Source organism: Phascolarctos cinereus, unplaced genomic scaffold (assembly GCF_003287225.1).
Source record: "Phascolarctos cinereus isolate Bilbo 61053 unplaced genomic scaffold, phaCin_HiC Scaffold_5;HRSCAF=322, whole genome shotgun sequence".
In the NCBI taxonomy this organism is placed as follows: Eukaryota; Metazoa; Chordata; class Mammalia; order Diprotodontia; family Phascolarctidae; genus Phascolarctos; species Phascolarctos cinereus.
Genome location: NW_027555958.1, coordinates 301,200,408 through 301,227,621, shown reverse-complemented (window position 1 = coordinate 301,227,621; position 27,214 = coordinate 301,200,408). Strand labels below are relative to the sequence as shown.

Here is a 27,214-nt window from a genome sequence, read left to right as displayed (position 1 = left end):
GACCAAAGACAAACCAACAGTTTCACTGTGAGCCAGCAAATCATTCTAGCTGGCAGATAATAGCTGAGACAAGCAGCATTATATTATTGCTCAGACCCAAATACAGGTCAGGAACTTGCAGAGCTCAGACTGGGGGAACTAGGAAAAAAAGAAGAAAAGGTAAGGTATCTCGCAGCAAAAACAACTGACCTGGAAAATAGATTGAGGAGAAAAAAGTTAATCATCGAACTGCCTGAATGCTGTGGCCAAACAAAAAGCCTAGACATATTTCAAGAAACCTTAAAAGAAAGCTGTCCGCACCTTTTAGGATCAGAGGGCAAAATGGAAACAGAAAGAATCTACTGGTTGTCTCCTGAAAGAAACCCTAAAATGAAAATTCCCAGGAACATTATAGCCAAAATCCAGAGCTTCTAGGTCAAAGAAAAAAAAACACTGCAAGCAGTCAGAAAAAAGAATTTAAGTACCACAGAGTCATAGTCAGAATCACACATAATATAGCAACCATCACCATGAAGGAGTAGAGAGATTGAAATAAGAGATTCCAGAAGGCAAAGGATATAGCTTTATAGCCAAAAATAACTTACCCAGAAAAACTGAGTATAATTCTACAAGGAAAAAAATGAGAGGGGAAGAAGGATACATGGGGGGAGAGAAGGGAAAGGAAGGTTAGAGAAAATTATTTTATGCAATCTGGGTTAGCAAGTACACATATATGCTTGCTGAAGGCATGGGAGGAGGCAGCTGACACTTCAACCTCACTGTCATCTGAACTGGTCAAAGGAGAGAAGACTGCACACACAGACACACACACAGTTGGGTATAGAAATATATTTCACTTAGGGAAATCAGAAAGAAAGGGTAGAAAGAGGGCAGATAAAGGGAGAAATAATCCTAAGCAAAACAAACTCTAGGGATGCCCAATAATATTATAGCTCTTTTTGAGGTGGCAAAAATTGGGAATCTGAGGGAGTGCCTATATGTTGGAGAAAGGCTGAACAAGTTATGGTGAAGACAAACAACTCTGAAAAAATTAAGCTTGTTAATAATGACCAACCATGATTTCAGAGGACTAGTAATGAAACATGCTACCTATTCCTGATAGAGAGGTAAAGGACTCGGAATACAGAATGAGATAAATAATTTTTTGGACATAGCCAATGAGAAAATCTGTTTTGCTTGACTATATATGTTTGTAATGGGTTTTGTTCCGAATTAGTGGTAGGTAGACAGAAAGTTGAGAAGGCATATTTTAACTGATTTTAAAAATGTGTAATTTAAAAAATAATATACTTTCACTATCTGGAAATGCTGTTCTTCCTTTGCCCTAACTCTTTTCATTATTCTCCTTGCTATTCTAGATCTTTTATTTTGGCTAATGAGTTTTGTTATTATTTTATCAAGTTCTGTAAAATTTCCCTTTAATGATTTGATTAGCATAACATTAAAGGTGTAAATTTAAAAAAAAAAGCTATACATACTCCTGTAATCAGGAGCTCTCTTCTTCTAACTGGGGAGACAAGGCAGTTGTTATATAGATGAGAAAATTAATACAAAACAGCAAACAGGAAGAACTTGCTTGGTAGCCTGGTCTTCATTATTTTGTTAGTTTGTCATTGGAAATAATCCTTGACATGTATACTTGTCCCAAATGTCCTTTTAAGTGTTCATAGTGGCATGCTTTTATGTGTCATATGCTTATTTACTTATATTATCTTATGTGATACCAGAACCTTCAGAGGCAGAAAAGAAAAACTTCATCCATGGAAGCAGACTGAGTCCCTGGAGGTGAAAAGACACTTAAGTGCCCAGATTTTAACTGACTAGATGTTAACTGTAGAGAAGGGCAGCCTTGAGTTTGGTTTCCTAGATAAGACTAATTAAGAAAACTTTTATGTTCCATGTTAGAAGTTCAGAAAGATGACTACTAGATAAAAACGAGTTAGGGTCTTAACTCGATCTCATAGCTTATATTTTGTTGTCCTTGTAACATTTGGAAGTCTATCAGTTATATGGTCCTATCCACTATTTGACTCTCAGGAATTCCATGACGAATACCAGCAATTTCATTGATCCTAATACTAAATGAACTCACATTTGTGTAGTGTATTTACATTTGCAAATTGCTTTTTCTCACAGAACTGTGTAAATTATTTAGTGCAAGTATTATTATCTTTGTTTTACAGGTGAAGCAGTTTTGACTCAAATAGTTTCAATGAGTTGCCCAAATTACATACCTAGGAAGTATTAGAGCTCTCATGAGATTGAAAGATGCATCTCTTTTTAAAAATGTAATTAAATATTAAGTGTAATGATCCAGCTTCATGCACTTATTGGGGCAGGCAGGTGGTACAGTGGATAGAGCGCCAGCCTTGGAGTCAGGAGGACCGGAGTTCGAATCTGGCCTCACACACTTGACGCTGTCTGTGTGGCCCTGGGCAAGTCACTTAACCCCAATAGCCTCACCAAAAAAAAAGCCACCCCCCCAAAAAAAAAAGAAATGCAGAAGTTTAGAGAAGAACCAGAAAGATGAGTCTGGGCTAGAATAATTTGGGAAAGGATTTGAACAAAGAGTTGAAGGATAGATAGGATTTGGGTAGTTGGAGATGAAAACAAATGGCATTCTGGAGAGAAAAGCAAATATAAAGGCATAGAAACTGAGGGAGAGTGAGGAGAGCAGCTTGATTAGAACAGAAGATTCAAGGCCACCCTGTGGGTTGGCTCCAGAGGCAGAAATACTTTGTGGGACATCCTTTCTGTACTAACTGCCATCAATTCTCCACTTTTTTTTCCTGCTGTTTTTGATAATGTCACACCCAGTCCTCAGATCCAGCAGCTATATATACTTTTAAACATTGTCTTGTAAGCTAGTTGTCACAGTAGATAGAATGTTGGGCCTGGAGTCAGGAAGATGAATCTTCCTGAGTTCAAATCTGACCTCAGACACTTACTAGATGTATGACTCTGGACAAGTCACTTAACTCCGTTTGCCTGAGTTTCCTTATCTGTAAAATGAGCTGGAGAAGAAAAAGGCATTGGGGCAGCTAGGTGACGGAGTGGATAGAGCTCCAGCCTTGGAGTCAGGAGGACCTGAGTTCAAATCTGGCCTCAGACATTTGACACTAGTTGTGTGACCCTGGGCAAGTCACTTATCCCCGATTGCCTCACCAAAAAAAAAGAAGAAGAAGAAAATGGCAAACCACTCCAGTATCTGCCAAAAAAGTCCCAAATGGGGTCAGGAATAGTTGGACATGACTGAAACGATTGGACAATAACAACAGAGCCTTATCTCTGTTAATTTTATTTTATAGATTTAGCCTAACTGTTCAACCTATTGAAATCTTTCTGGATCTTGGCTTGTTATGACTTATGTTTATTTTTAACATTAATTTTTTTTTAACTTTTTCTTTTTAGAGGCAGTTGGGTTTAAGTGATTTGCCCAGAGTCACAGAGCTAGTAAGTGTCTGAGGCTGTCTATGAACTCAGGTCCTCCTGATTCCAGGGCCAGTGCTCTATCCACTGTGCTACCTAGTTGCCTCTAACACTAGTTTTTTTTTTAAATTTCAGTTCCAAATTCTCTCTTTCCTTTCTGCCTGTCTCCTACCTATTATATTGAGAAGGCAAGCATTGTATCAACTTTACATGTGAAATCATGCAAAACATATTTCCATATCAGCCATGACAAAAAAATAAAAAGCAAGAAACAAAGAAAGTAAAAAAAGTGTGCTTCAGTGTACACTCAGAATTCATCGTTTCTCTGGAGGTGCATAGCATTTTTCATTAAGAGTCTTTTGGCATTGTCTTGGATCATTATCTTGACCAGAATAGCTAAATCCTTCATGGTTGGTCATCGTTTCAGTATTACTGTTACTATGTACAGTGTTCTCTTGGTCCTGCTCACCTCACTTTACATCAGTTCATATAAGTCTTCCCAGGTTTTTCTGAAACCATCTTGCTGGACATGCTTATAGAATAATAGGATTCCATCCCAATTATATATCACAGCTTGTTTAGCCATTCTCTAATCAATGGGTATCCATTTAGTTTGCAGTTCTTTGCCACCACCAAAAGAGCTGCTATTAATATTTTTGTACATACAGGTCCTGTTCCCTTTTCTTTGATCTCTTTGGGATACAGAGCTAGTAGTGGTATCAGCAGTATAAACTCTCATGATGCCAGAGGCCTTGGAAAACTTTCTGGGAATTTCAGCCACTGTTGTTCCTACTCTGTTTAGAAAAGGGCAAAAAGTGCATGCTACCACTTAGGTCCCTGGGTACATACCCTGTTGTTCTCTGAGAGTACTAATATTGTGTGTTGTTGCCTTTAAAGAGGCCAGTATTTCTCATCTCATCCTGTCTTTCTCCAACAGCCTCCTGGACAGCCATTGAGCAGTCACTATTGAAGCTTGTGGAGACCTTTGCCAGCCTTAGCAACTCCCATCTCCAGAGTCAAGCCGAAGAGTGTGGAGCACTCATTAGAAGGTACCAGTCTTTTAAATTCTTTATCATAAGGGGTGGTTCTTTGGGAGTGACAGGGTAGGTAGAGGAATACATTGGGAAATGTATGGGATGTCAAAACAAAAGGTATCAGTAAAATGTCTGAGGTTTTTTTTTTAATTAAAAAAACAAAAAAGGAGGATGTGCCAGGCAGTCCGGTGAGCCTGTTGGGGAAAAAACAGAGTTTCATGAGCCCAGATATCTCCTAGAGGTCTGCACTCTTCTCTGTTCTGTGCTTTTCACTCTCTTGCCCAAATTTAGTCTTTTTGTCTTCCTTTCAGCATCCCCATCATGCTGTCTATGCACTCAGAGCAGCTGCACAAGACTGGGTTCCCCACAGTGCATGCTGTGGTCCTCCTGGAGGGCACCATGAATCTGACAGGAGAGATGCAGCCATTGGTTGAACAGCTGATGATGGTGAAGAGGATGCAGGTGTGGGGACAGTGTGTACCTTCATCCCTAGGGCAGCCAAGCCAGCTAGAAATCAGAGCATTGAGCTGCATTTGTCAGGCACTGGGAGAAGAAGCCTCTGGACAGTTACTGAGAGAGCTCAGTGGTTGAGGACTCCCATTCTAATACAGTTTGAGGTCACCCCTTAATCTCTTAGTTCTTAGAATAAAGATTAAGGAAGGGCTTTTCCATTCTGGCACTAGTCAGAAAGACTGAGTTTGAAATCTTACTAGCTGTTTGACTTTGGGCCAATGGCCTTCAGTTTCTTTAGCTATAGGATGAAGGTACTAAAATTAATTACCTCATGGGGTTGTTGTGAAGTAAGTGCCTTGGAAACTTTAAAACACTAATGTAATTATGAGGACATAGTGATTAGAGGGCTGAGCTCCACGTGAGGAAGACGTGGGTTCAAGGTCTCCTTGGGACACATGCTGACTCTGTGATCCAGGGCAAGTCATGTCACCTCACAGGGCCCTAGACAACTCCCTCTGGCTGGGATTGCAGTGCTTGTGCTGATTTGTACTAGTAGAGGAGGGTTCCCCATCAGGAGTTCTTGTTTGTTGTCTACCTACCCCAAATGTACATTATTGTTTTTGTTTTCTACTTTAGCGTATTCCCACCCCTCTCTTTGTCCTTGAGATCTGGAAAGCTTGTTTTGTGGGTCTCATTGAATCCCCTGAGGGCACTGAGGAGCTCAAGTGGACAGCCTTCACTTTCCTCAAGGTACTGGGGGAAGGATTGGGAGTAAGAAGCCATGTTGCAACCCAAATGATCTCCTTGTGCTATTAGCCTCTGCCACGTTCCTATTCATAGTTCCTGAGCTTTAAGTTAGTTAAATTGAGCTCCATGGCTGACCCCTTTGTTCTTTACTATTGAGATTCTATTCAGTTCAATAGTTGCCACATCATAGTGCAGGAATGTGGGGTGGGAGCCAGAACATGGACACACATGGGATTGCCCATACCTCTCTGGGGTCATACTCATTGCTAACTCCACTTCTGTGATAGTGTACCCTAAGCCATGGTCCCTTGAAACTGGGAGCTGAGCTAGCCCAGGGTGCTTTGACAAACACTGGACTCTTTGTGGTCTGGCATCTGTGAATTCTTGTCTCTTACTGGAATAGGTATGTTGCAGTTTGCACGTGGGATGGGGCTTCTTTTCCTGGGCCAGATGGAAGAAAGAAGACATTGATTCCCCCTGGCCTTCTTCTTCTTCTTCTTCTTCTTCTTCTTCTTCTTCTTCTTCTTCCCCCCTCTAGATTCCTCAGGTTTTGGTGAAACTGAAGAAATACCCTCAGGGGGACAAGGTAAGTTGCCCCAGATTGGAGAGGGTGCATATTCAGTATTGTGGTATAAAGTGCTACCTTAGGAGGACAGGGCGAAGAGAGGAAACATTTATGGCCTAACAGGGAAACTGGCTACCAGTGAGAAGAAGGAAATTTATGGTCATATCCTGAGGCCGGGCTACTAGGAACTCTTCAGGGAGTTGAATTGTTTGAGTGCCTCTAGATCAGGAACTTATGTATTGAAAGTATTTTAATAACTCAGTATAACTGGTTTCTTTTGTAATCCTATGGATTTTACTTGTTATATTTAAAAGCCTCATCCCCAAGTAAACACACATGTACAGACACACATCATCATCATCATCATCATCATCCTACTAGCAGAATAGGCAAGATGCCACTTCTCCTTCCATCACAACATTGGGCACACCCAGCCAGTTGGCCTGGGCCACAGGCCTAGCAGAATAACACCTGTGCCCAGCATTGCCATGTGTGACTAGAAAGGGAAAAGGCAGCATGGAGCCCAGATTGGGGTTTCTGGCTCTTTGTAGGACTTCACTGAGGATGTCAGTTGTGCCTTTGAGTTCCTGCTGAAGCTCACACCCTTGCTAGACAAGGCTGACCATCGGTGCAAGTGAGTTCTCCCAGGGCCTCTGTTTGGCTGATGTACCCAAGAGAAGCCATTCTGTTTCTAGGGCTCCCTGCGCCTACTTTTAGAATGTTATACATCAGGATGTCTCATCTCCTGATCCCCTTAGATACCTCCTTCCTTGAGAAAGAGTGGGAGGAAAGACCTTGGTTTGACAGAACTCCCCAGGAGTTGGGTAGATGTGTTCCAGGTGGGGCAGGCAAACCTGCAGCCTGCCCACAGTCTAGTGCTTCCTTGCTGTCCTTTCTCAGACCCCTAGAGAAGCTTCTAGAAGTCTCTGCTTCTAGAATTGGAGCAGGTCTGAAGAAGCCAGATGCCCTCTGCTCTGAAGGCTCCCCTGTGTGTCTATTCAGACATTCTCCCTCCCTCCCCCTCTTCTCTCTCCCAGCTGTGACTGTATCAACATGCTACTCCAGGAGTGTAGTAAACAAGGACTGCTCTCTGAGGTGAACAAAGAGAGCCTGATGGCCAAGCGGTGAGTGTATGTGTAGTTGGGCCAACCCTGGCTGCTGTCCCTTCCACTCCCTGTGCCTGTTGACCCAGATGGGGCCTCTTTGCCTAGTGTTTGAGTTTGTGACTGTGGCTGGGTTATTGAGTCTGAGGGAAGGGCCAAATGCATGTGCTGTATGCTTGGGGTCTAGGTGCTCCTTATCCCTTAGACTCAGCCATTTCTCTGTACCTCAGGAGATCAGGAATTGACTTTGACTCTTACTTCTCCCCATTCCCATCCACTCCACAGTGTAGCTGACCGAGACCAATCCCCTTGGTTGAAATCAGCTGAAAATGCCAACATCCAGCCCAATCCAGGGCTGATTCTTCGAGCAGAGCCCACAGTCACTAACATTCTCAAGGTGTGTCCTCACCTCAGTCCTACTTGAGGTCTCTTCTCCCTGAACTTATCTTCCTCCTGTCTATAAGCTTCTTTCTTTTTCTCTTCTCACTTTTACACAGTTACCATGATACTAGAGTGTTTTAGTTTGCCACTGTCATGTACCTTAACAGCCCCTTCTCCCATTCTGTGTCTGACGACCTGATCTCAGTCTGATCTGTCAGAAGACAAAACTTCAAAAGGACTTCCCAAAGCGGGAAGATGAGAGAATGTTGGTCAATGTCCTGTTTATTTGAAGGTTTTGGAGAGAAAACTATGTGGTTTAGGTTGTAGACAAGAGAGCTTTTGGGATACTGACAATTTCTTAGTAGAGTCCAGCTTCTTGTCCTTATTTCTAGACAATGGATGCAGATCACTCCAAGTCCCCAGAAGGACTGTTGGGGGTTCTTGGCCACATGCTTTCTGGGAAGAGCCTGGATTTGTTGTTAGCTGCTGCTGCCGCCACTGGAAAACTCAAGTCCTTTGCCCGAAAATTCATTAGGTGAGTATTAGAATGCTTGTGCTTTGAAAAGAACAAAGATGGGAAGTTGGAAATAAAAGTCAAATGTCTGGAAGAGACCAGGTATTAAGATTTGGGAAGTGGTGATAGTGGGTAAATCCCTAGAAGTCCCAGAAGTCCTAAGGACAGAAGGTTAGAGCCCCCAGAATAGATGTTCTGGTTGTACTTCCCCCCAGGATACATACAAAGCCCAGAGCTGTGCTCTCTGGATTGAATTATCAGTTTTCCACTTAGATTGTCCCTCACCATCTTCTGTCTCAGTTTTCCTTCTGATGAGAGTGGGAGAGAAGATAGAAGGCAGGCAGGCCAGTGGAAGTGAAGACACTTTAAATATTGGACATAAGGAATGACCAGTCATTGACCAAATACAAGTTAGGAGAGTCTATACTGGAAAGAGCTTTGGACTAGGGAGGCAGGAGACCTAGAAACTTAGAAAGTTCTGATTCTGCTGCTAAGGAGTTCTGTGACCTTGGGCAATTCACTTGACCCTTTTGAGCATAAATTTCCTCACTAGAATAGAGAGACTGGACTAACTGGTATTTGAAGACCTTTACAGCTCATGCCATTCCATTATGCACAGTTTCCTATGAAATCCTGTTCTAGTCATCTCCGGGGGAAGGCAGTTCTTCAAGTGTACTAGAATTTAGTGGACCATCAGCTGGCATTTGATATTTTCAGAGATTGTGGTGATAAAGCTATATTTTAGTATAATGTGATTTATAACCCCAATGCTAGTGACTGACACTAGTTGAGAAGCACAGATTTCCTCCCTCTTCTGCTGTCTCTAGCTGTTCCTGTTGTCTCAGGCCCCTCTTTTGACCCAGCTCCCCTTTTTCACAGCTTGAATGAATTCACGAAGAACATCAGTAATGAAAACTGTAAGTTATTTCCTTGTCCTCTGCACACACACACACACACACACACACACACACACACACACACACACACAGAGTAGTCTTTACCAGATGATGGATGACTAATCAGAGTTGTTTAAGGACCCTGAAAAGGGCAAGTAAGGGCAGGCCAAGGATTCTTCTAAAATTGTGCCTGCCTGTCCTCTTTGTGAACCCAGTTCTGCTGTTTGGGGAGGAGAGGACAGAGGAGGGTCTCAGAACCTTTGGGAAGTCCCCATATTTCAAGGGAGAAATGATGTTCAAAGTGAGTCCCAGGTCTGTGATGGAGCTGCTCTCTTTCCGACCTTCCTTGACTTGAACCCTTCTTGCCTTCAGCCCTGGGCCAGCAAGGCTTCTCCTCGCTTCTGTGTCTACTCCCTACAGCCAAAGCAGCTTCAGTCCGTGCTCTGCTCTTTGACATCTCCTTCCTCATGTTGTGCCATGTGGCCCAGACCTATGGTTCAGAGGTCAGTGAGAGGGGAAGGGCAGCAGGGAGTAGGGTAGAGGATGACAAGGGGTTTGGTGACACGGAAATGGGGAAGAAACCATTTGTGAAGGCCAAAGAAACTTCCTAGATCACCAGATCTCAGGAATCATGACACACTATGCCACTGGTTAAAGGCTGCCCAGATCCTCAGGAGAGGGACAGGGATCCCTTCTTCTTCCCTCTTTCTGCCCTTCAGGCTCATGCAGACTCTTTAGGGACCATATTGACCACAAGATGGCGGCATAGGCCTCATTTTCTTCTTCCCCTAAAACTACCTGGTTCTTGGGTGGGTGGAAGAGAATATCAGCCTTGGCAGGATAAAGGCTGGGGCCCACCCAGGCAGAGGTGGGGTGGCAGTGGTCCTCTGAGGGCTTTTGTCACACTCCCCTATTGTCAGTGTGGTAAAGGGTGCCTGGGGGGCAGATGTTTTATCCCTCTCTTGACTTGTTCATCCATCTAGGTCATTCTGTCAGAATCCAGCACTGTGGGTGAAGTGCCTTTCTTTGAGACCTGGATGCAGACGTGTATGCCTGAGGAGGGCAAGATCCTGAATCCTGACCACCCCTGCTTCCGGCCTGACTCCACCAACGTGGAATCCCTGGTTGCCCTGCTCAACAACACCTCTGAAATGAAGCTAGTGTAGGTGGCCTGGAAGGATGCAAGTGGGGGCAGCAGTCGGGGTCTTTCTCCTTCAGGGCCATGCTCTTGCTCCCATTTTGGTGACCTTCCTCCCACTTCTTCCCAACAGGCAGATGAAGTGGCATGAGGCCTGTCTCAGCATCTCAGCTGCCATCTTGGAGATTCTGAATGCCTGGGAGAATGGAGTCCTGGCTTTTGAGTCCATCCAGGTAGCCATTCCCCCCTGTGCCCAGTAATGCCCTTTGGTCCCAGGATGTGACATCCTCATTTCCCACCCATACCACTCTTTACTCTTCTCTCTTCTCCAAAGTTCCAGGTGCCAGTCATGGATATCACTGCATCTCCTTAGGGTAGAGGGTCTCCCCATCTGTAGAACTGTAAGACCTAGGTGTCTCCTTCTGTAGCCTTGGTCATTTCTGGGTCTCTAGGTCACTTCTCCCTCTCCCTCCCAGCCCTCAGTGTCAGTGTGAGCATCCTGGATTATGGTGGGCCCAGGGCTCATCTTGCTGAGATCTGATGCTTCCCCAGGGGCAGCAGTGTCCAAGGAAAGGGTGTAGGGCAGGGCTTGGGGTTGGGGTTGGTAGCTGCAGCTAACATGTTTCCCATCCCAGAAAATCACAGACAACATCAAGGGAAAGGTGTGCAGCCTGGCAGTGTGTGCTGTTGCTTGGCTTGTGGCCCATGTGCGTATGCTAGGCCTGGACGAACGTGAGAAATCATTGCAGATGATTCGACAGCTGGTAGGGCCTCTCTGCAGTGAGAATACCCTGCAGTTCTACAGTGAGAGGTCTGTAATCTTCCCTTTCCCCTCCAAGCCTTTCCATGCACTTCTGTCTACAGTGCCTTCAATCATCATGATGGCTTTTGGGCTAGAAAAGCAATCATTTCTCTTATGCTGCTTACTCTACATACATATGGGAGGGAACACTTATCTTGGAGATCTGTGGACTGGAGAGGCCTTTTGCCTTGCTTTCCAGCCTTTGATCCTTGGGTCGTTTTCCCTTTTCCTGGGCTTTTTAGGGTCCTGGGGAGCTCACCTTCTTTCAGTCATTCATTCAGTAAATAACTTGTTGAGCACCTCTTATGAGGAAAACAGTTGTTTTGAATGTCTTGTAAAGGGAAGAGATGGTAAAGTTCAGCTAAAATATTTTCACTGTCACTGTAGAGTCCATTGCATTGTGATAACTTCTGCTCTCCTCAGTGGAAAGTTGTCCAGGATGTAAGAATCTTCAGCTTGTGCCTCTGCTCAAGGATTTCCTCCTGCTAAAATTCTACAAGAAAAGGAGGAAATTTAGTGTAGAAATTGAGAGTCTGAGGCTTACATAATGATAGTATTCCAAAGATGATTTACTGTTTTGGGAACAGATTTAGCGCCCAGTTCAAATATAATGGTCTTATTTCTGCCCAGGGGAGCCAGACCCCAGAATAGTTATGAAGGTAGTATCTGCCTATGATCTTGTGTCTGGAAAAATTGTTTTGTTTTGAGTGGTGGCCAAGCCTGGACTAGAGCCTGAAAAATCCAGGGCCCCATTTCCTACCTTACCCCTCAACACTTAGTTCTTGGGATGTGACTTGTATTTATTTAGATGAGGGGTCTGGTAATGCCCAGTGTTAGAGAGAGGCCTGCTGGAATACCTTGAAAGAAGGGGAGATATTTCCCATTTTGATATAGGGTATGTCTCTTTCTTAGGCCATCACTGACCAATGTTAGGAGCTTCCTTTTGTTCATTTCCACTGCAGAATGTGGATTTATTCATCGTGAGTTTTTTTGTACCACAAGCCTTTGGAGAGCAAGGGTTGCTACACTTATTCCTATTGGTGTCTCCCTTTCTTGGCAGGTACCGCATCTGCTCACATTTGCATTTTATATGTCCACAGGGTGGTGATCATGAGCTCAATTCTGGAGCACATGTGCGCAGATGTTCTACAGCAGACAGCCACACAGATCAAATTCCCATCTACCGGCATGGATACAATGCCCTATTGGAACCTCCTGCCCCCCAAAAGACCTATCAAGGAGGTGCTGACAAGCATCTTTGCAGAGGTTCTGGAGAAGGGCTGGGTGGATAGCCGGTCCATCCATGTCTTTGACACCCTGCTGCATATGGGTGGTGTTTACTGGTTCTGCAACAACTTGGTCAAGGTGTGTATTGTGGGTTGGGAATAAGCCAGACAGCTCTGGGGAAGAGAGAAGGCCTTGGTCTCAGTCATCCTTTAAGAAGTCTTTATTAACATCCAGTGTGTCCCAGCCAACCATCACTCTCACCTGTCTGATGCTCTGTTGCTATTCTTCCTCCTGTACAAATTTGTTTTTTATCCTTTATTATTTTATTATTTATTTATTGATGTCTTTGGTTTTTAAATCAAGTTCATTTCCAAACTTTTCCTCCTGTCTCCAGCCTTCTCCATTCAGTAGGGTTAGAACATAGAGAAGAAAGCAAATCAGCACAGTTGAGTCTGACAGTATGTGCAGGATTTCATACCCTACTGCTCCTGGTTCTTCTGGAGCCAAGCAGAACACAGCTGGTGACTTCCACATGATAGTCCTTCGAGTACTCTGAGATGATTCTCATGTTCCCTGGCCTCTAAGTTAGCTCCTCTCTAAGTGGAATGTAAGCTTTTTAAGAATAGAGGTTGTTTCATTCTTTGTCTTTGTACCTTTAGAATGTTGCCTGGCAGATATTAGATGCTTAATAAATGCTGGTCGATTGATTCTCCAAGCTAAGTTCCTTTAACTTAGCCTTATATGACATGAGCTACTTATCATCCTGGTTGCTTTTCTCTGGGATGTTCTCCTAATCATCAGTGTCGTTCCTAAAATATGGTTCCTGGAACTGAACATAGTATCGAAGCTATAGTCAGAGCAGAGCAGAATATAATGATGCTGTCTTCAACTCCCTAGCCCTTCACTATTGTTTGTCTCAATGTAGCCTAAAGTCAAATTAGATTTTTTTTTTTGGCTATCATATTACACTGTTAACTGACATTGAGCTAACAAGCTACCAAATCCCCCAGATCGTTTTTATAGGAATTGCTGTTTAGCCACATCCCGGAAGTTCATTTTTTGTACCTAGTGTAAGAGTTTATATTTTTTCCTGTTAATATCACATTATGAGGTTTACGCAAATCAATATCCTATTAAGAGTTTTTGGAACCCTTACTCTGTCATCTGATAATTCCTCTAATTCATGTCTTTATGAAATTGGATGTGCTTGTTATTTATCTCATTATCAAGATCAATGATAAAAAGGTTAATAGCATCCTGTTGGTGCAGAGGTTACCACAGAATCTCTGAGTTGGAAGGGAATTCAGAGGCCCCCTGGCAAAGCCATACCTAAGTAAGAACCCACTCCCTCTGTCCAATAAGGAGTCAGTCACACTTGGAAGAGTTTCAGTGAGAGGGAAAGAACTAATTCCTTCTAAGTAGACAGTGAGCCAGCCATCCAGGACTATTCTGTGGGTAAGTTCAGCCATTCATCCTGTTGAAATACACTTAATAGTGATTATCTAACCCACATCTCTCTATTTTATCCATGAGAAGAGCATGAGAGACTTTTCACGTGTAAACTGTATCTACAGCCTTCCTCTGAAGTGGAGCTAATAACAACACTTACCTCCCAGGTTGCTGTGAAGATAAAAATAGGCAGTATTTGTGAAGCACCGTGTCTGGTACATAGTAGGCCCTATATAAATGCTGACTGTCATTCATCATCATCACCTACCAGTCTGCTAATCTTGCCAGAAAAGGAAATGTGCTTCAGTCTTACACGACTTGTTCTTGATGAATCTGTGGTGTGACTGTGATCACTGTTTTCTTTTCTAGATGTTCAGTGACCAGTCAATAAACATTTATTAAGTCCCGGGCAGGGTGTTAAGCTCTGGGGAGCTTATGGGAGAGACATCATGCAAACAAATATGTACAAAGCAAGTTATATATAGGAGAAATAGGAAATAACGGAGGGAAGGCCCTAGAACTAAGAGAAGCTTCCTGTAAAAGATGGGATTTTAGTTTGAACTTAAAGGAATCTAGGGAAGTCAGTAGGTGGAGTTGAGGGAGAATATTCTAGGCCTGGGGTTTTGTTCTTTTACGTGCTGTAGTCATATATATTGTTTTCCTCATTAAGCTTAGCCCACTTTCCATCAGGTCATATAAATTCATGGTTCTCTGAATTCATATTTACCATTTCTATAGCACATTAATATTCCATTGTCTTTATAGAATTACAATTTGTTCAGCCATTCCATATTTAATTGACATTTTTCAGGTTTAATTTCTACCACAAAAATGTTGCTATGAATATTTTGGTATATATGGGTTCTGTCTTCGACATCTTTGGGATCTGTTTAGAAGTGGGAATCAACATTTTTGTCATATTTCCGGTATAATTCCAAATTGCTTTTCAGAATAGGATGGACCAATTCACAGCTTCACCAACAATTTATTAGTAGTCCTACCATTTTGCAGCTCATGCTTTCATCATTATGTTTCCCTCTTTTCATCTTTAACAGTTCTCAGGGTGTAACCTGAAACCTCACAGCTGTGAGCCAAAATCCCACAGCTATTTTGATTTGCATGTCTCTTTTCAGTGATTTGGGGACAATCTTTCATATGGTATTAACAATTTACTTTTTTTTTTGACAACTGCTTTGGCCGTTTATCCAGTGGAGTCTTATATAATTGTGTCATTTCTCTGACACAAATATTTGATGGAAAGTGTTTTTTCCCCTAATTTTCCTAATTCCTAAGTTTTTCTTAATTATTCCAATCTTAGCTATCCTGGAAAAGCTTTTTAGTTTCATCTGTAAATGCGTTTTTAAAATCTAAGCTGGTCAGTGAGTTTCCTTAGTGTTTTTACTAGTCTCATTAGACAACTGCCATTTTTTTTTCTTTGTTGAAATTATTTCTTTTTATCTTGTATCCTTTAGAGCTTCCTCTTCCTTCTGGATTGACTTCCTCAGTAGAATTTAGGCCACAGGGTGCTACTTGTCCTTTGTCTGAATCCTTTTAAATCTGCTTTCCCCTACTCTAGGAGGGAGTAGTCATTTCCTGCACTAAAAGTTTCCATCATTTTCATCCCAAACAACAAATTCTTCCCTGTTAGTGAGAATTAAATCCAGAAGACAATTTCCCCTTATAGGTTCCTTCACATCTTATGCATATATAATACTACGCTAGCTTTTTTTTTTTTACTTATTCTTTTTTACTACTGTGCTCTCCTACAAGAATATTCCAATACCACCATATCTCATTAATACCCGTGATGTCAAATTTGTCTTTTTTTTTTAAGGCAGTTGGGGTTAAGTGACTTGCCCAGGGTCACACAGCTAGTAAGTGTCAAGTGTTTGGTCTGAGGCCGGATTTGAACTCGGGTCCTCCTGACTTCAGGGACAGTGCTCTATCCACTGCGCCACCTAGCTGCCCCTCAGATTTGTCTTTTTAAATAGGTTCATGTGTCTTGCTTCCATACCCTTATTGTTTGTCTCTGTTTTTCCAGTGTCACCCTTTTCTGACCTTACTTTTTCCCTTTGTAGTCCTAGCCCTAGAGTCAGGCAGATCAACAGGGCATTGTCCTTGATTCATGAATCTCTTATTTTTCATGTCCTCATGTTAATGAGCTGCCAGTCTTCCATCTGGTGCCACCCTCACCACCTTTATTTCTACCCGTATTCCTAAGCCACTCAACCTTGCTGGAGAAGGTCATATAGGCAGACCAATGAGGCTCACTCCAAATTCTAGTTATCTAACTTTCACTAGCTCCTTAATATTTTGTGGAAATCCTTTTTTTTTTCTTTTTCTTTTAATGATCTCTGGTTGTCTCTCCAAACACACTTCTTATAGCTGCTATTGCTAATTTTCCATCTGCTTAAGTCCCTAACTTCTTCTTTCTCAGTAGGTCACCTTGTCTCCTATTAACAGAGAAAGTTGATGCCATTCATTATAAACTCTCTTATCTCTCTGTTACACACCTCACACCATTTATACTTTTTTTAAAAAAATTTTTAGGCAGTTGGAGTTAAGTGACTTGCCCAGGGTCACATAGCTAGTAAGTATCAAGTGTTTGGTCCAAGGCTGGATTTGAACTCTTGCTCTATCTGCTGTGCCACCTAGCTACCCCTCATTTATACATTTTCTACTTCTTGTCTACAGTCTGAGAATATGAACTGGCCCTTCTTTTGAAGACTAACCCTTCTCTTTCTTCCTTCAATCCCCACTATGTCCTTTGATATCTTTCCCTGTGTCATTCCTTCTCTCATTTTCACTCTCTCTTCTCCTGACTCCTTCCTTTGATTCTGCTTATCCCTAGAGCTATCTTTTGTCCTGTAGCTCTCCCTGTTGTCACTGCTAAACACTAGAATCGAATCTTTATACTTCTTGCCCCCATTTCCTTACCACTGACTTCTCTGTCCTTTGCTATCTGGTTTCATACTTTATTACTATACTGCAGTCACTCTTTCTTGGCCAGTGATTTTTTTTTTCTTTTTGGTGAGGCAGTTGGGGTTAAGTGACTTGCCCAGGGTCACACAGTTAAGTGTCAAGTGTCTAGGTCCGATTTGAACTCAGGTCCTCCTGACTCCAGGGCCGGTGCTCAATCCGCTGTGCCACCTAGCTGTCCCAGAACTCCTCATTCTGTTGTGTACGGTCTGCCTCCGATGACTGTTTCCTGCCCTATTTTTTCTTGGTTGGTTCAGCCAAACAGGAATCCCAGTGCCATCTTCTGACTAGCATTGACTCATCATCTATTTGTAGAACATTTCCACCCTTCAGGGCTCAGCTCAGGTGGTAAAACTTGTGTGAAACTGTCCCAATCTCCTTTTCTGCTCTTGCCCACTTGCATCACTCTTAGGGCTCTTTGCTTTCTCCCATCTTGAGGACGTTTTGATTTTCCCTTTGCCTCTTTTTCTGTGAACCACTTGTAATATATCTCTCAGCTCCTTGAAGTCAGGGACTGCCATTTTTATCTTTGTATCCCTAGCACTTTAAATATAGTAGATGGTTTTTTTTTTAGGCAGTTGGGGTTAAGTGACTTGCCCAGGGTCACACAGCTCGTAAGTGTCAAGTGTTTGGTCTGAGGCCGGATTTGAACTCAGGTCCTCCTGACTTCAGGGCCAGTGCTCTATCCATTGCTCCACCTAGCTGGCCCCTATAGTAGATGTTTTATAAATGTTTGTTGAACTAATTGTAATAAGCATTAATCAAGATTGGTGACTGCCAGGAAAATGCAGCGTTGGAGTTAGTCTGGGAGGAATTCTTGGAGAGTTCAAAGATGTAAAGGAGAAAGAAGGAACTTCGTTGTAGAAGAAGAGGAAATGTACATTTGAAGATGCAGAGGTAGGAAATGCCTAAGGTCGAAGGTCCTATGTTCCTATTTCTGCTTCCTTATTCGTTCTAGGAGCTGCTGAAGGAGACTCGAAAGGAGTATACCCTTCGAGCTGTGGAGCTGCTATACTCCATCTTCTGCCTAGACATGCAGCAAGTCACCCTGATACTGCTGGGCCACATCCTTCCTGGCCTTCTCACAGACTCTTCCAAATGGCATAGCCTCATGGATCCCCCAGGCACAGCCCTGGCCAAGTAAGCTTCCCTACTCCTTCCCATTTCCTGTGGCTTCAGATCAGTCCTGAAAGGAGACCCTGTCCCCTTCATGTCACAGCAGAGGGATTAAAGAATTCAGCCTCATACAACCAATTCTTTGCTGTTGATTTGGGTTGGCTTAGAAGATACAGAGATCCAGGGGTAGCTAGGTGGCACAGTGGATAGAACTCTAGCCTTGGAGTCAGGAGGATCTGAGTTCAAATCTGGCCTCAGACATTTGACACTTACTAGCTGTGTGACTCTGAGCAACTCACTTAACCCTGATTGCCTCACCCCCCCCAAAAAAAAGCAATATGTTTTTCCTTATAACATGACTAATGTGAAAATATGTTTAATAGGAATGTGTATGTATAGCCTATATGAGATTGTATGCCTTCTTGGGGAGGGAGGTGAGGGCAGAGGGGGAGAAAAATTTAAAACTCAAGCTTATGGAAGTGATTGTTGATAACCCAAAATAAATTAATAAAAACTAAGTAAATATATAAAAAAAAGGAAAAAAATCAGAATAACATTGACATTCCAAGGAAAAGCTAACAAATAGAGATCCCAGTGCAAATATGATATAGTTCAGTTAAAAGGCTTGCAGGTGATTCTGTCAGAAAAAAAAAAAAAGAAGATACAGACATCCTTGCCCATTTCCTACTGGACTTCCTCTTCTCTTCTTCCCCCTTACAATTATTTGCCTAGGCTGGCAGTGTGGTGTGCCCTGAGCTCATACTCCTCTCACAAGGGGCAGGCATCTTCCCGACAGAAGAAAAGACATCGTGAGGACATTGAAGTGAGTACTTACAAATAATTATAATAATCAAAGTGATAGATAACAAGTGTGGCCCAAAACTGGTACCCTGGCCTCAGAAGTGACTCCTCCAATTGTTAAAAATGAGTATAAAACTGAAACAGGGACTTAATCTTTCCTCCTCTGGGAGATTCTTCTCATATGAAAGGGAGCAGCTGTTTTCCATGCCCTCATTCCCTCTTTTCAGGAGAGAAGGAAGATGAAAACAGTAGCCAGAAGGATTTCTGAATTTGGAGGGTCAAAAGGCCTTTCAAAGCAGGAGCCTCTTCCTGCCTCAGAGCTGGGTGCTTTCTACTTTCCTGAAGTTGGAGGGCCTCTCTTGGGGTAGGAGTTGGGGAATGGATTTATGGATTGGTCTCCTTTTCAAGGTATTTAGGTTTGAGTGCTATTAACTCTCTTGACCCCATTCCCTAGGACTACATCAGCCTCTTCCCCCTGGATGATACACAGCCATCAAAGCTGATGCGACTTCTGAGTTCCAATGAGGATGATGCCAATGTTCTCTCTAGCCCCAGTGAGTATGTGAGCTTGGCAGGCAGGGGCAGGGGCTGGGCACACTAGAAATAGATAAGCTGTAGCAAACTTTTTTCCAGCTTCCTTTGAGGGCACTTTCATTTTCCTTCAACAAATGTTTAGGATTGGTAAGGTCATAGGATTAAAGTTGAATGGACCTTAAAGACTCTCTAGTTCAGGTCCCTCATTTTACAAATAAGGAAATGAAATGTGTGACCTTTCTCATAATTACACCAGGTAATCAATCAACAAGCATCTTTTAAGCACCTGCTACGCACCAGGCAGTGTGCTAGGTACTGAGACTACAAAGACAAAATTGAGATAGACCCTACCATCATGGAGCTTCATTGTATTAGAGAAGGGTTCCGCGGGTATGGATAAAGAAATTCAAGATATATGCCAAAATAGTGACATGACTTGAGAGTGGGGAGGCCAACAACTAGGGGGATCAGGAAGGGCTTTTTGAAGGAAGTGGCCCTTGGGCTGAGTCTCAGAGGTGAGGAGGAAGACACTACAGAATTGGGGAAAGTGGGGGGAGGGGCACAGGAAGGAAGGTGGGGACAGTTTGGGCAAAGGCCCAAACGTGGGAGGGGGAATGCTGTGTACAGGGAACAGTGGGCCCGCCATGTGGGCTGAAGTGTAGAGAGAAGAAGGGAGAGCAATGTATAAGCAGCTTGGAAACATAGACTGGAGCCATGATGAGAAGGGCTTGAATATCACCAGTGAAAGGACTTTGTATTTTAGCCCAAAGGCAATGGGTAACCGGAAGCTTCTTGAGAAGGCAAGTGACATGGTCACACCTGTGTTTTAGCAATATCAGTTTGGCAACTGTGTAGCAGATGGATTAGAGAAGGGAGAACCTGGAGGCTGATAAGTTAGTGCATATAAAATGTGATGAAACCCTAGACTGGGTGTTTGTGGTATGAGCAGAGATAAGAGGGGGGACTTTGAGAGATGCTGAAGTGGATTCAGTAAGATTTGGTAAGGGTTTGGATATTGAGAGTGAGTGAGAATCAATTGTTGAGCATGACCCTTAGGTTGAAAACTTAGGCTGACCGGTCCTGGGGCTTCTGGGTGGGGACCCAGGCCCAGGAGGCAGCACCGTGATTGGGGAGGAGAAGAAATGTTTCCTCTGCAGCATAGTGTTGGCCAAATTGGTCAATGGAGTTTCCTGAACAGGGCTGATGGGTCCAGTGTATACCGTGCCGTGGTGGTGCTCTTCCATGAATTCTTTGTCTGGGACCAGCTCATGACTCCTCTTTACATAAGGTTAACAGTTTTTTACCAGGCATTCCTGCATCACCCCTTCCTGATGAATAGGTCTGCAGTCTTTCCTCTTGGTCCCTTCTCAGATGTCTGGGGTAGAACGTCAGTTCTTCTTGCAGGTGGTGTTCTCACCTGGGTAGCCATCTTCCTAGTGCTGATCAGCCCTTGGTGGTACTTTCCAGTCATTTCCATGTCAGCAGTCTTTGCAGTTACTGTCATTTTTGCTTTCTTGACCAAGTTTGCCCAGGATCAAGAGTGAAGCACAAGGCCCTGTGGCCTGGTCTTTCCTGGGCTTAGCCTTTGGTACCTCCCTGTCCTGGACTTGCAGTAACATGCTGGTGGTAGTGCTTTTGTTAGAAATGGGCTTTATCCTGCTGGTTGTGTCTGAGTATGCCTGAGGAGATGCAACCTGTGTCTTGAGAAACTCCATTTTTCTGGGAACAAGCAAACTCCTTTGCCCCTCTTCTAAAAGTGGATCAGGACTCCACTGTGCTTCTCATCTACATCACTTTCCTACCTCCTGGAGGCTCACTAGCACTCCATTTTTTCCTCTTCCTAAAAGACAGGATGGTGCTATATTGTGAAGGGCCTTGAATGCCAAGCTAAAAAGTTGGAACTTGATCATTCTTGGTAAGTTTTGCTTCATTTCTAACTGGGGCCATCTGGGCACAGTGGTCTGCAAGGGAGGTCCCTTTTGCCTTCTTCCACTTTATCTTCCTTTTGGAATGAGAGGGGGGTGGCTTTAAGGGGGTTGAGAGCAAAGGAGTGATATCTCTAGCTCTACACGTAAAGGAGATTAACCCAGCATTGATATGAAAGAGGATGTGGATGAGATAGAAAGTAGAGCCATGGGGAACTCTGAAAAACCCAGGGTTGGTAATGAGACTTAAAAAAAAATTATGAACTAATCAAACATCACATAAAGGGAGCATTCCTCTGTGTGTGTATGTGTTTATGTATATGTATGTGCATGCATGTATATTACACATGTGTATACACACACACACACACACACACACACCCTCTGAAGGAGAGGATTGTATCTGAAGCTGCAGATCTTTGTTATGTGATGGCAAGGAGATGCTGAATTACTTTAGTCATTAGGAATAGAGAAGAAAAAGTGTGTACCTGACGGACTGGTGAGGTAGAAGTGGGAAGACACGGTAACTGCTGGCATATGACAGGTTGAAGAGAAGCAAAGATAACCCTAAGGTTTTGAACACAGGAGCCTGGGTTGAAGATGGTGTCACAGAAAGAAGAGCAGCTTTGAGGGAAAATAGGAGACATGGTTGGGTGGGACACAGTGAGTTGGAGGTGATTATGGGTATTCAAAGAGGACTGTTTTAGGTAAAGACGATTGGAAATGCCTCTCTGAAGGTCTGGAGAGAGGAAGAGTTGAGGAGAGATACTCGAGAGTCATGTGCAGAGATGCTAGTTGACTGCTAAGGCAGAGAATGGGGAAAGAAGAGAAAGAGAGGCCAAGGGCAGACTCTGGGAATTCCCCTAGCACTTGAGGCACTGAGAGAACCAGTAGAGGATACATGTGGAGTAGATGGAAAAGAGAGGGTAACCAGGACAGTGAGAAAGCTGGAGAACATGGTGTAGCAGGATCTCATCGAGGGACCTGGAGAACAGAAGACTTCGAGGGGAACTAATAGCTGGCTGTACATATTTGAGGGACTGTCTGTGACAGAAGATGGCTCAGCCTTGTTCTCCCTGGCCCTGGAAGGCAGCTCTAGGAGAAGTCTGTGGAAGGTACAAGAGGCAGATTCTGGTTTGCTCTGAGGCAACATTGCATAACAATAATGGCAATCCAAAACCATTGGATGGAATGGGCAGCTTCCATCAGGAGTGAGCTCCCCATCAGTGGAGGTCTGTAAGCACAGGCTAGCTGATCTCTCATTGGAGGGGTGGGGGGGAGCCAGGAGAGTGTGGTGTCTGAAAGCAGGGGAGAAGGGGTGGGGCAGTGGTGTCAGAGGGTCCTGAAGGAAGCTGGGGACTAAGAAAAGGCCACTAGGTGGAACAATTAGGAGGTCTTTGTGGACCTGAGACAGTGTTCAGTGGAGCAGAAAGTAGGTTTCAGAGCAGATGTCCCCAAAGGAGGTTGTTCTGGTGCCATCCTAGTTCTGGGAGCAGTTTCCCAAGTTCTTGTAAGGAGCTGGGCACAGGGAAAGTGGCCTGATGGCCAGGCTTTGCCTGCTTCTGGTCCCTGAGCTGATTTCTGGCTCTGGATCTGGTATTCTTCCCTCCCTTTCCCACTGACTGGCAGAGAGGCCGGTATGGGGACTTCTTAATCTGAGGATTGCAACTCCTTTCCTCCCACCTTGTGTCCATTCCTGGGAGCCTCATTTGCTCAGCTTCCTTGTCCCTGAGCTCTGTGCCCTGAGAGGAGAAGCAGGCTCCTGTAAGTGAGAGCTGGTGGCCCCCAGAGTTCACTCACCAGGCTGTGCAGCTTCAGTTTTTCTTCATCACACAGGTTATCAGCACAGCATAAATGTTAGTTATTGCAGATAACTGCAGCCTCCTTCGCCTTGTCCCCCTCCAGTACTTGACTGCAGAGGTTTCATTCCTCCCCCCCATCCCATGACGTCTTCAGCACTGATGTCCTTTGGGTGTCCCTTCCTCCCCTCCTCTCTTGTCCACTCTTCCTTTGATTTCATTATCTTCCCATTGTGCAACTGTGGTGCCATTTCCTCATCTCCTCCTTGAGACCTCCTTTCAACACTCAGGCATTTTCCCTCTGTGGTGTTCCTCCTAGGCCAGGAGGCTGTCTTCTTCTCGGGGCTCTTCTGTGAGGAAAGGGGTGTACCTTGCCTTCGGGTCTTCCCTAGGACCTTTAAACAGAGTGGGGTTCATCTCACCAGTCAGCCAGGAAGGGAGGCTGGGGGAGGCCTCGGGGTTGGAGGAGGGCTTCCCTTGGGGGAAAGTATTTTGAGCAAACACTGTAGTCTTCACCTCTGCCTCTTCCTCTTATCCTCTCCAGCTGATAGGTCCATGAGCAGTTCTCTCTCAGCCTCTCAGATGCACACAGTCAATATGAGAGACCCTTTGAACCGAGTCCTTGGTAAGTTCCTTCTCTTCCCTAAGCCTGGCCAGCTGGGCATGAGACTCCCTTCTTCCACCTTCCCTTACCTGGTGGTGGACACACTCTGCTCATCTTCCCCTGAGTACGTCCTGTGGTCCCCTGTACCAAATCATCTCTTCTCTTCTCTCCTCCTCCTGTTTCTTCCTTTTTATCTTCTTTTTTGTCACCGCTCTTGTCATTCTTCCTGCCTCTCATCTGTTCTCCCCCACTCCTGATTTCTCCTTTCCTTTTGCTCTCTGCCTCCTCCTTCCTTGCTGTCTTCCTGCCTCCCTTCCTTTGCACTTTACACTCCCTCTCCATCTCCAGATTTTCCTTCATCCCTTGTGCCCTGACTGACCCTCATGTTCTCTTGTCCCCGCTGCTGCGCAGCAAACCTGTTCCTGCTCATCTCATCGATCTTGGGGGCCAGGACGGCAGGCCCTCACACCCAGTTTGTTCAGTGGTTCATGGAGGAGTGTGTGGACTGCCTGGAGCAGGGCAGCCGAGGCAGCATCCTGCAGTTCATGCCTTTCACCACTGTAAGTTGTGGGGCAGAGTGGAGAGCTGGCAGCTCTGCTCTTTGGTGTTGGGGAGTGAATTTGGGGAGGTGTAGGCAGTATCCTCGAGGAGTACACTCATGGAGGGGATAGGGCTACTTTCTTTTAGGGTGTCCCATTGTTCCACTGCAGGAAAGGGGCGGTAATTGCCTCTATTTCTTTGTGGCAGGTGTCGGAATTGGTCAAAGTGTCAGCCATGTCCAGCCCCAAGGTGGTTCTGGCCATCACGGACCTCAGTCTCCCTCTGGGCCGACGGGTGGCTGCCAAAGCCATCGCTGCACTCTGAGAACGTGGTGGAGGTGAAGTACTTTTCTTTTGGGGGGGGTTACATTTGAGGAATGAAGGAAACTGAGGAACAGAGAGAGCAGAAGGAGAGACTGAGCAGCTTAGAGACCAAGGCACTCTCCTGTGTGATGACTGATTATTGATCAGGGAGGACTTTCTGCAGAAACAGTGTCTCCTTTGAGACACTGTGTGTCCTCTGTCCATCCTTCTCTGTCCCTGGTTCATTTCCCATTCCTCTCCTTGCCACGAATTTCCATTTCTTCTTCTGGTGGCTGCCTTGAGCATCGGTGCTTCTGTGGGCCTCCATTGCCAGATGAATAAAGTCCCATTCCTCAGGGATGGAGTGTGGCTCCTGCTTCTGTGAACGGATCGTCCTCACGCTGCCGCTCCCGGTTCTCCTTGATCAGCTTTCGCTTTGCCACCCACTTTGAATCATCCAGCACCACTGTAGTAGAATAATGACAGTCCCTCCCATCTGTCCTGCATTCTCACCTCCAGTCACAGAAGAAAGTCAGGCAAGCTGAGTTTGAATCTTAGTGCAAACACTTGTTAGCTGGGTACAGCTGCCCTGAATGCCTTCCCTCCTTGCCTCTGCCTCTTGGAATCCCTGGCTTCTTTCAGAGCCCAACTCAGGTGCCCACTTCTTCACAAGGCCTTTCCTGACCCTCCCCCCTCCACCCCCAGGTCGTTATTCCTCATTGCCTTTTGAAACTACTTTGTATTTATTTATGTATATACTGTATCTCTGCCCCCCTCCATAACCAGTAGAACCTAAGTCCCTTGAGAGCTGGGACTGTTTTCATTTTTGTATTGCAGTGCCTGGCACAGCATCTTACACAGTTTTTCAGACTAGACCATAGGGAACTGCTGGTAGGAAATTCAAGGCTGGGTGGCACAGTGGAAGATGCAGTGTTGGACTTGGAGTCAGGACTCCTGATTTCAAATCCTGCCTCAGAAACTTCCTGGTTGTGTCATCCTGGGCAAGTCACTTACCCTCTCTCTGCCTCAGTTTCCTCATCTGTAAATGGGGATAATAACACACCTACCTACCTACCTCACAAGGTAGTTGTGGGATCAGACAGGATAATCTGTGTAAAGAGCTTTGCCAGTCTTAAACCACTAGAGACATGCCAGCTATTCATCTCTCTGTCCTCGTGAAGATTGGCACCTGCTGTGCCAACCCATAAACTTAGAGTCTTTATAAGGAGAATTGCTTGGGGCATTAAGAGGTTAAATGACTAGTCCAAGGTCACAGAACCAACCAGTGTGTCAGAGGCAGGACTTGAACCCAGGACTTCCTGACTGAGGCTGGCTTTTCATCTACTTCACCATGCTGCCTCTTTATCTTACACCTTGTGGGCTCTTAATCATTGTTTGCCGAATCATTTTGTGTGACCATGGGGTAAGTCATGTAACTTCTTTGGGCCTCAGTTTCTTTTATCTGTAAAATGGGGATAATAAATACATGTGATACCTCCCCCACAGGGTTATCATTGGTAAGATCCTTTATAAACCCTACACCAGTACAGATGAGTAAGATATTAATTCCATTCCCTAACCGGTCTCTCATGTTACCCTCCCAGCATAATATATTATACCATGGCATGGACTTCTTCCCAGTATGGTTTGGAATAGATGGCTGTCGAGGTTCTTTTTATCTCTAGATTCTGTGATAACTTTCCCCATATTATAGAATGGAAAACTGAGACCTAGAAAGAATAGCTCACTTCTTTAATGACTTTTGTTATTGTTTTATTGAGTTCTCTGAAGTATGGCTTTGATAGTTTGATTTGTATTGCATTCAAAATGTAAATTAACTTCAGGAGAATTATCATTTCTATTATATTCTCACAGCCTGGCCTCAAGTATTGAATATTCTTCCAGCAATTTATTTGGAGAAACAAAATAGCCAGAAAAGAAGGATAATGGTTAAGGATGAAAAGATAATAGGCACTTCAAGCCTCAAACTGTTATAAAGCAATTGTCTTTAAAATTATTTGCTGTTGGCTAAAAGAATAGGAAGAAAATAGATCAATGTAATAAGGGGAGAATCAGAAACAATGGAGCTCAACCTAGTGTTTGAGAAATGGGAAATACATTTTACTTAGGAAAGAACTCCCTGTTTGTTAAAGGCTGCTGGGAAAAGTGGGAAGTAGTCTGGTAAAAATGATACTAAGACCAGTATCTTATATTCCACACTAAATTCAAGGTAGGTGTATGACATTTATCATAGGAAAGATCCTATCCTGCAAATAATTAGAGGGGAAGCAGGTCATATAACTTTCACCAATACAGGTAGGAAGTATATTCATAATGAAACACAGAACAGAGGTAATTACAAAAAATAAAATAGGTAAGGGATTGCATGAGACCGAAGAATTTCTGTCCAAACAAAATTATTATCTAGAATAAGAATGGAAGCAGTCGAATAAGACAAAAATTTTTGTATCAACTTTGTCAGATAAAGGCTTTCATGCCCAAGATATATAAACAACCCTTGTGTGTGTGTATAGTTTAGTTATATACCAAATGCCTTTCCTCAGTAAATAAGTGATTAAAGACTTATTATGTTATATTAAAGAGAACAAACAGTCCTCAAAAGAATTGTAAGTTATTATCCTTATGAAAGAATGCTCCAAGTGAATAATAACAAGAAAAATAGAAATCAAAGTTACCCTGAGGTTTCACCAATTGGCAAAGATGAGAATAGCCAGTGCAGAGGGCTTATGGGAAGTGAGGCACACTAGGTCATTGTTAGTGGAGCTATCAATCAAGACAACCATTTTGAAAAGGAGTGTAGAATTATGTAAATAAAGTGACTAAAATATCCACGACCATTTGACTCAGAGATTCCA

The 27,214-nt window shown here is 43.9% G+C and overlaps 1 protein-coding gene and 1 non-coding gene across 3 annotated transcripts in view; both read left to right on the top strand.

Moving 5' to 3' along the window:
- Nucleotides 1–27,214, top strand: part of LOC110215667 (mediator of RNA polymerase II transcription subunit 24) — a 36,809-nt gene that overhangs the window by 6,293 nt on the left and 3,302 nt on the right. The window contains exons 6-25 of one of the 2 annotated variants that reach the window (XM_020997294.2): nucleotides 4,367–4,478; nucleotides 4,775–4,925; nucleotides 5,553–5,666; nucleotides 6,202–6,249; nucleotides 6,780–6,862; nucleotides 7,266–7,352; nucleotides 7,617–7,728; nucleotides 8,105–8,247; nucleotides 9,106–9,143; nucleotides 9,495–9,625; nucleotides 10,106–10,284; nucleotides 10,394–10,493; nucleotides 10,896–11,071; nucleotides 12,163–12,427; nucleotides 17,676–17,857; nucleotides 18,566–18,656; nucleotides 19,089–19,188; nucleotides 23,437–23,517; nucleotides 23,908–24,056; nucleotides 24,244–24,373. In XM_020997294.2, the coding sequence (XP_020852953.1) occupies nucleotides 4,367–4,478; nucleotides 4,775–4,925; nucleotides 5,553–5,666; nucleotides 6,202–6,249; nucleotides 6,780–6,862; nucleotides 7,266–7,352; nucleotides 7,617–7,728; nucleotides 8,105–8,247; nucleotides 9,106–9,143; nucleotides 9,495–9,625; nucleotides 10,106–10,284; nucleotides 10,394–10,493; nucleotides 10,896–11,071; nucleotides 12,163–12,427; nucleotides 17,676–17,857; nucleotides 18,566–18,656; nucleotides 19,089–19,188; nucleotides 23,437–23,517; nucleotides 23,908–24,056; nucleotides 24,244–24,360 (2,459 nt within the window). In that variant the 3' untranslated portion in view covers nucleotides 24,361–24,373. The remainder of the gene's footprint in view (nucleotides 1–4,366; nucleotides 4,479–4,774; nucleotides 4,926–5,552; nucleotides 5,667–6,201; nucleotides 6,250–6,779; nucleotides 6,863–7,265; nucleotides 7,353–7,616; nucleotides 7,729–8,104; nucleotides 8,248–9,105; nucleotides 9,144–9,494; nucleotides 9,626–10,105; nucleotides 10,285–10,393; nucleotides 10,494–10,895; nucleotides 11,072–12,162; nucleotides 12,428–17,675; nucleotides 17,858–18,565; nucleotides 18,657–19,088; nucleotides 19,189–23,436; nucleotides 23,518–23,907; nucleotides 24,057–24,243; nucleotides 24,374–27,214) is intronic. The other variant, XM_020997296.2, reaches the window with a different exon arrangement.
- Nucleotides 9,396–9,478, top strand: LOC144458139 (small nucleolar RNA SNORD124). The gene has a single exon (XR_013487690.1). It is a non-coding gene; the product is annotated as a small nucleolar RNA SNORD124 (small nucleolar RNA).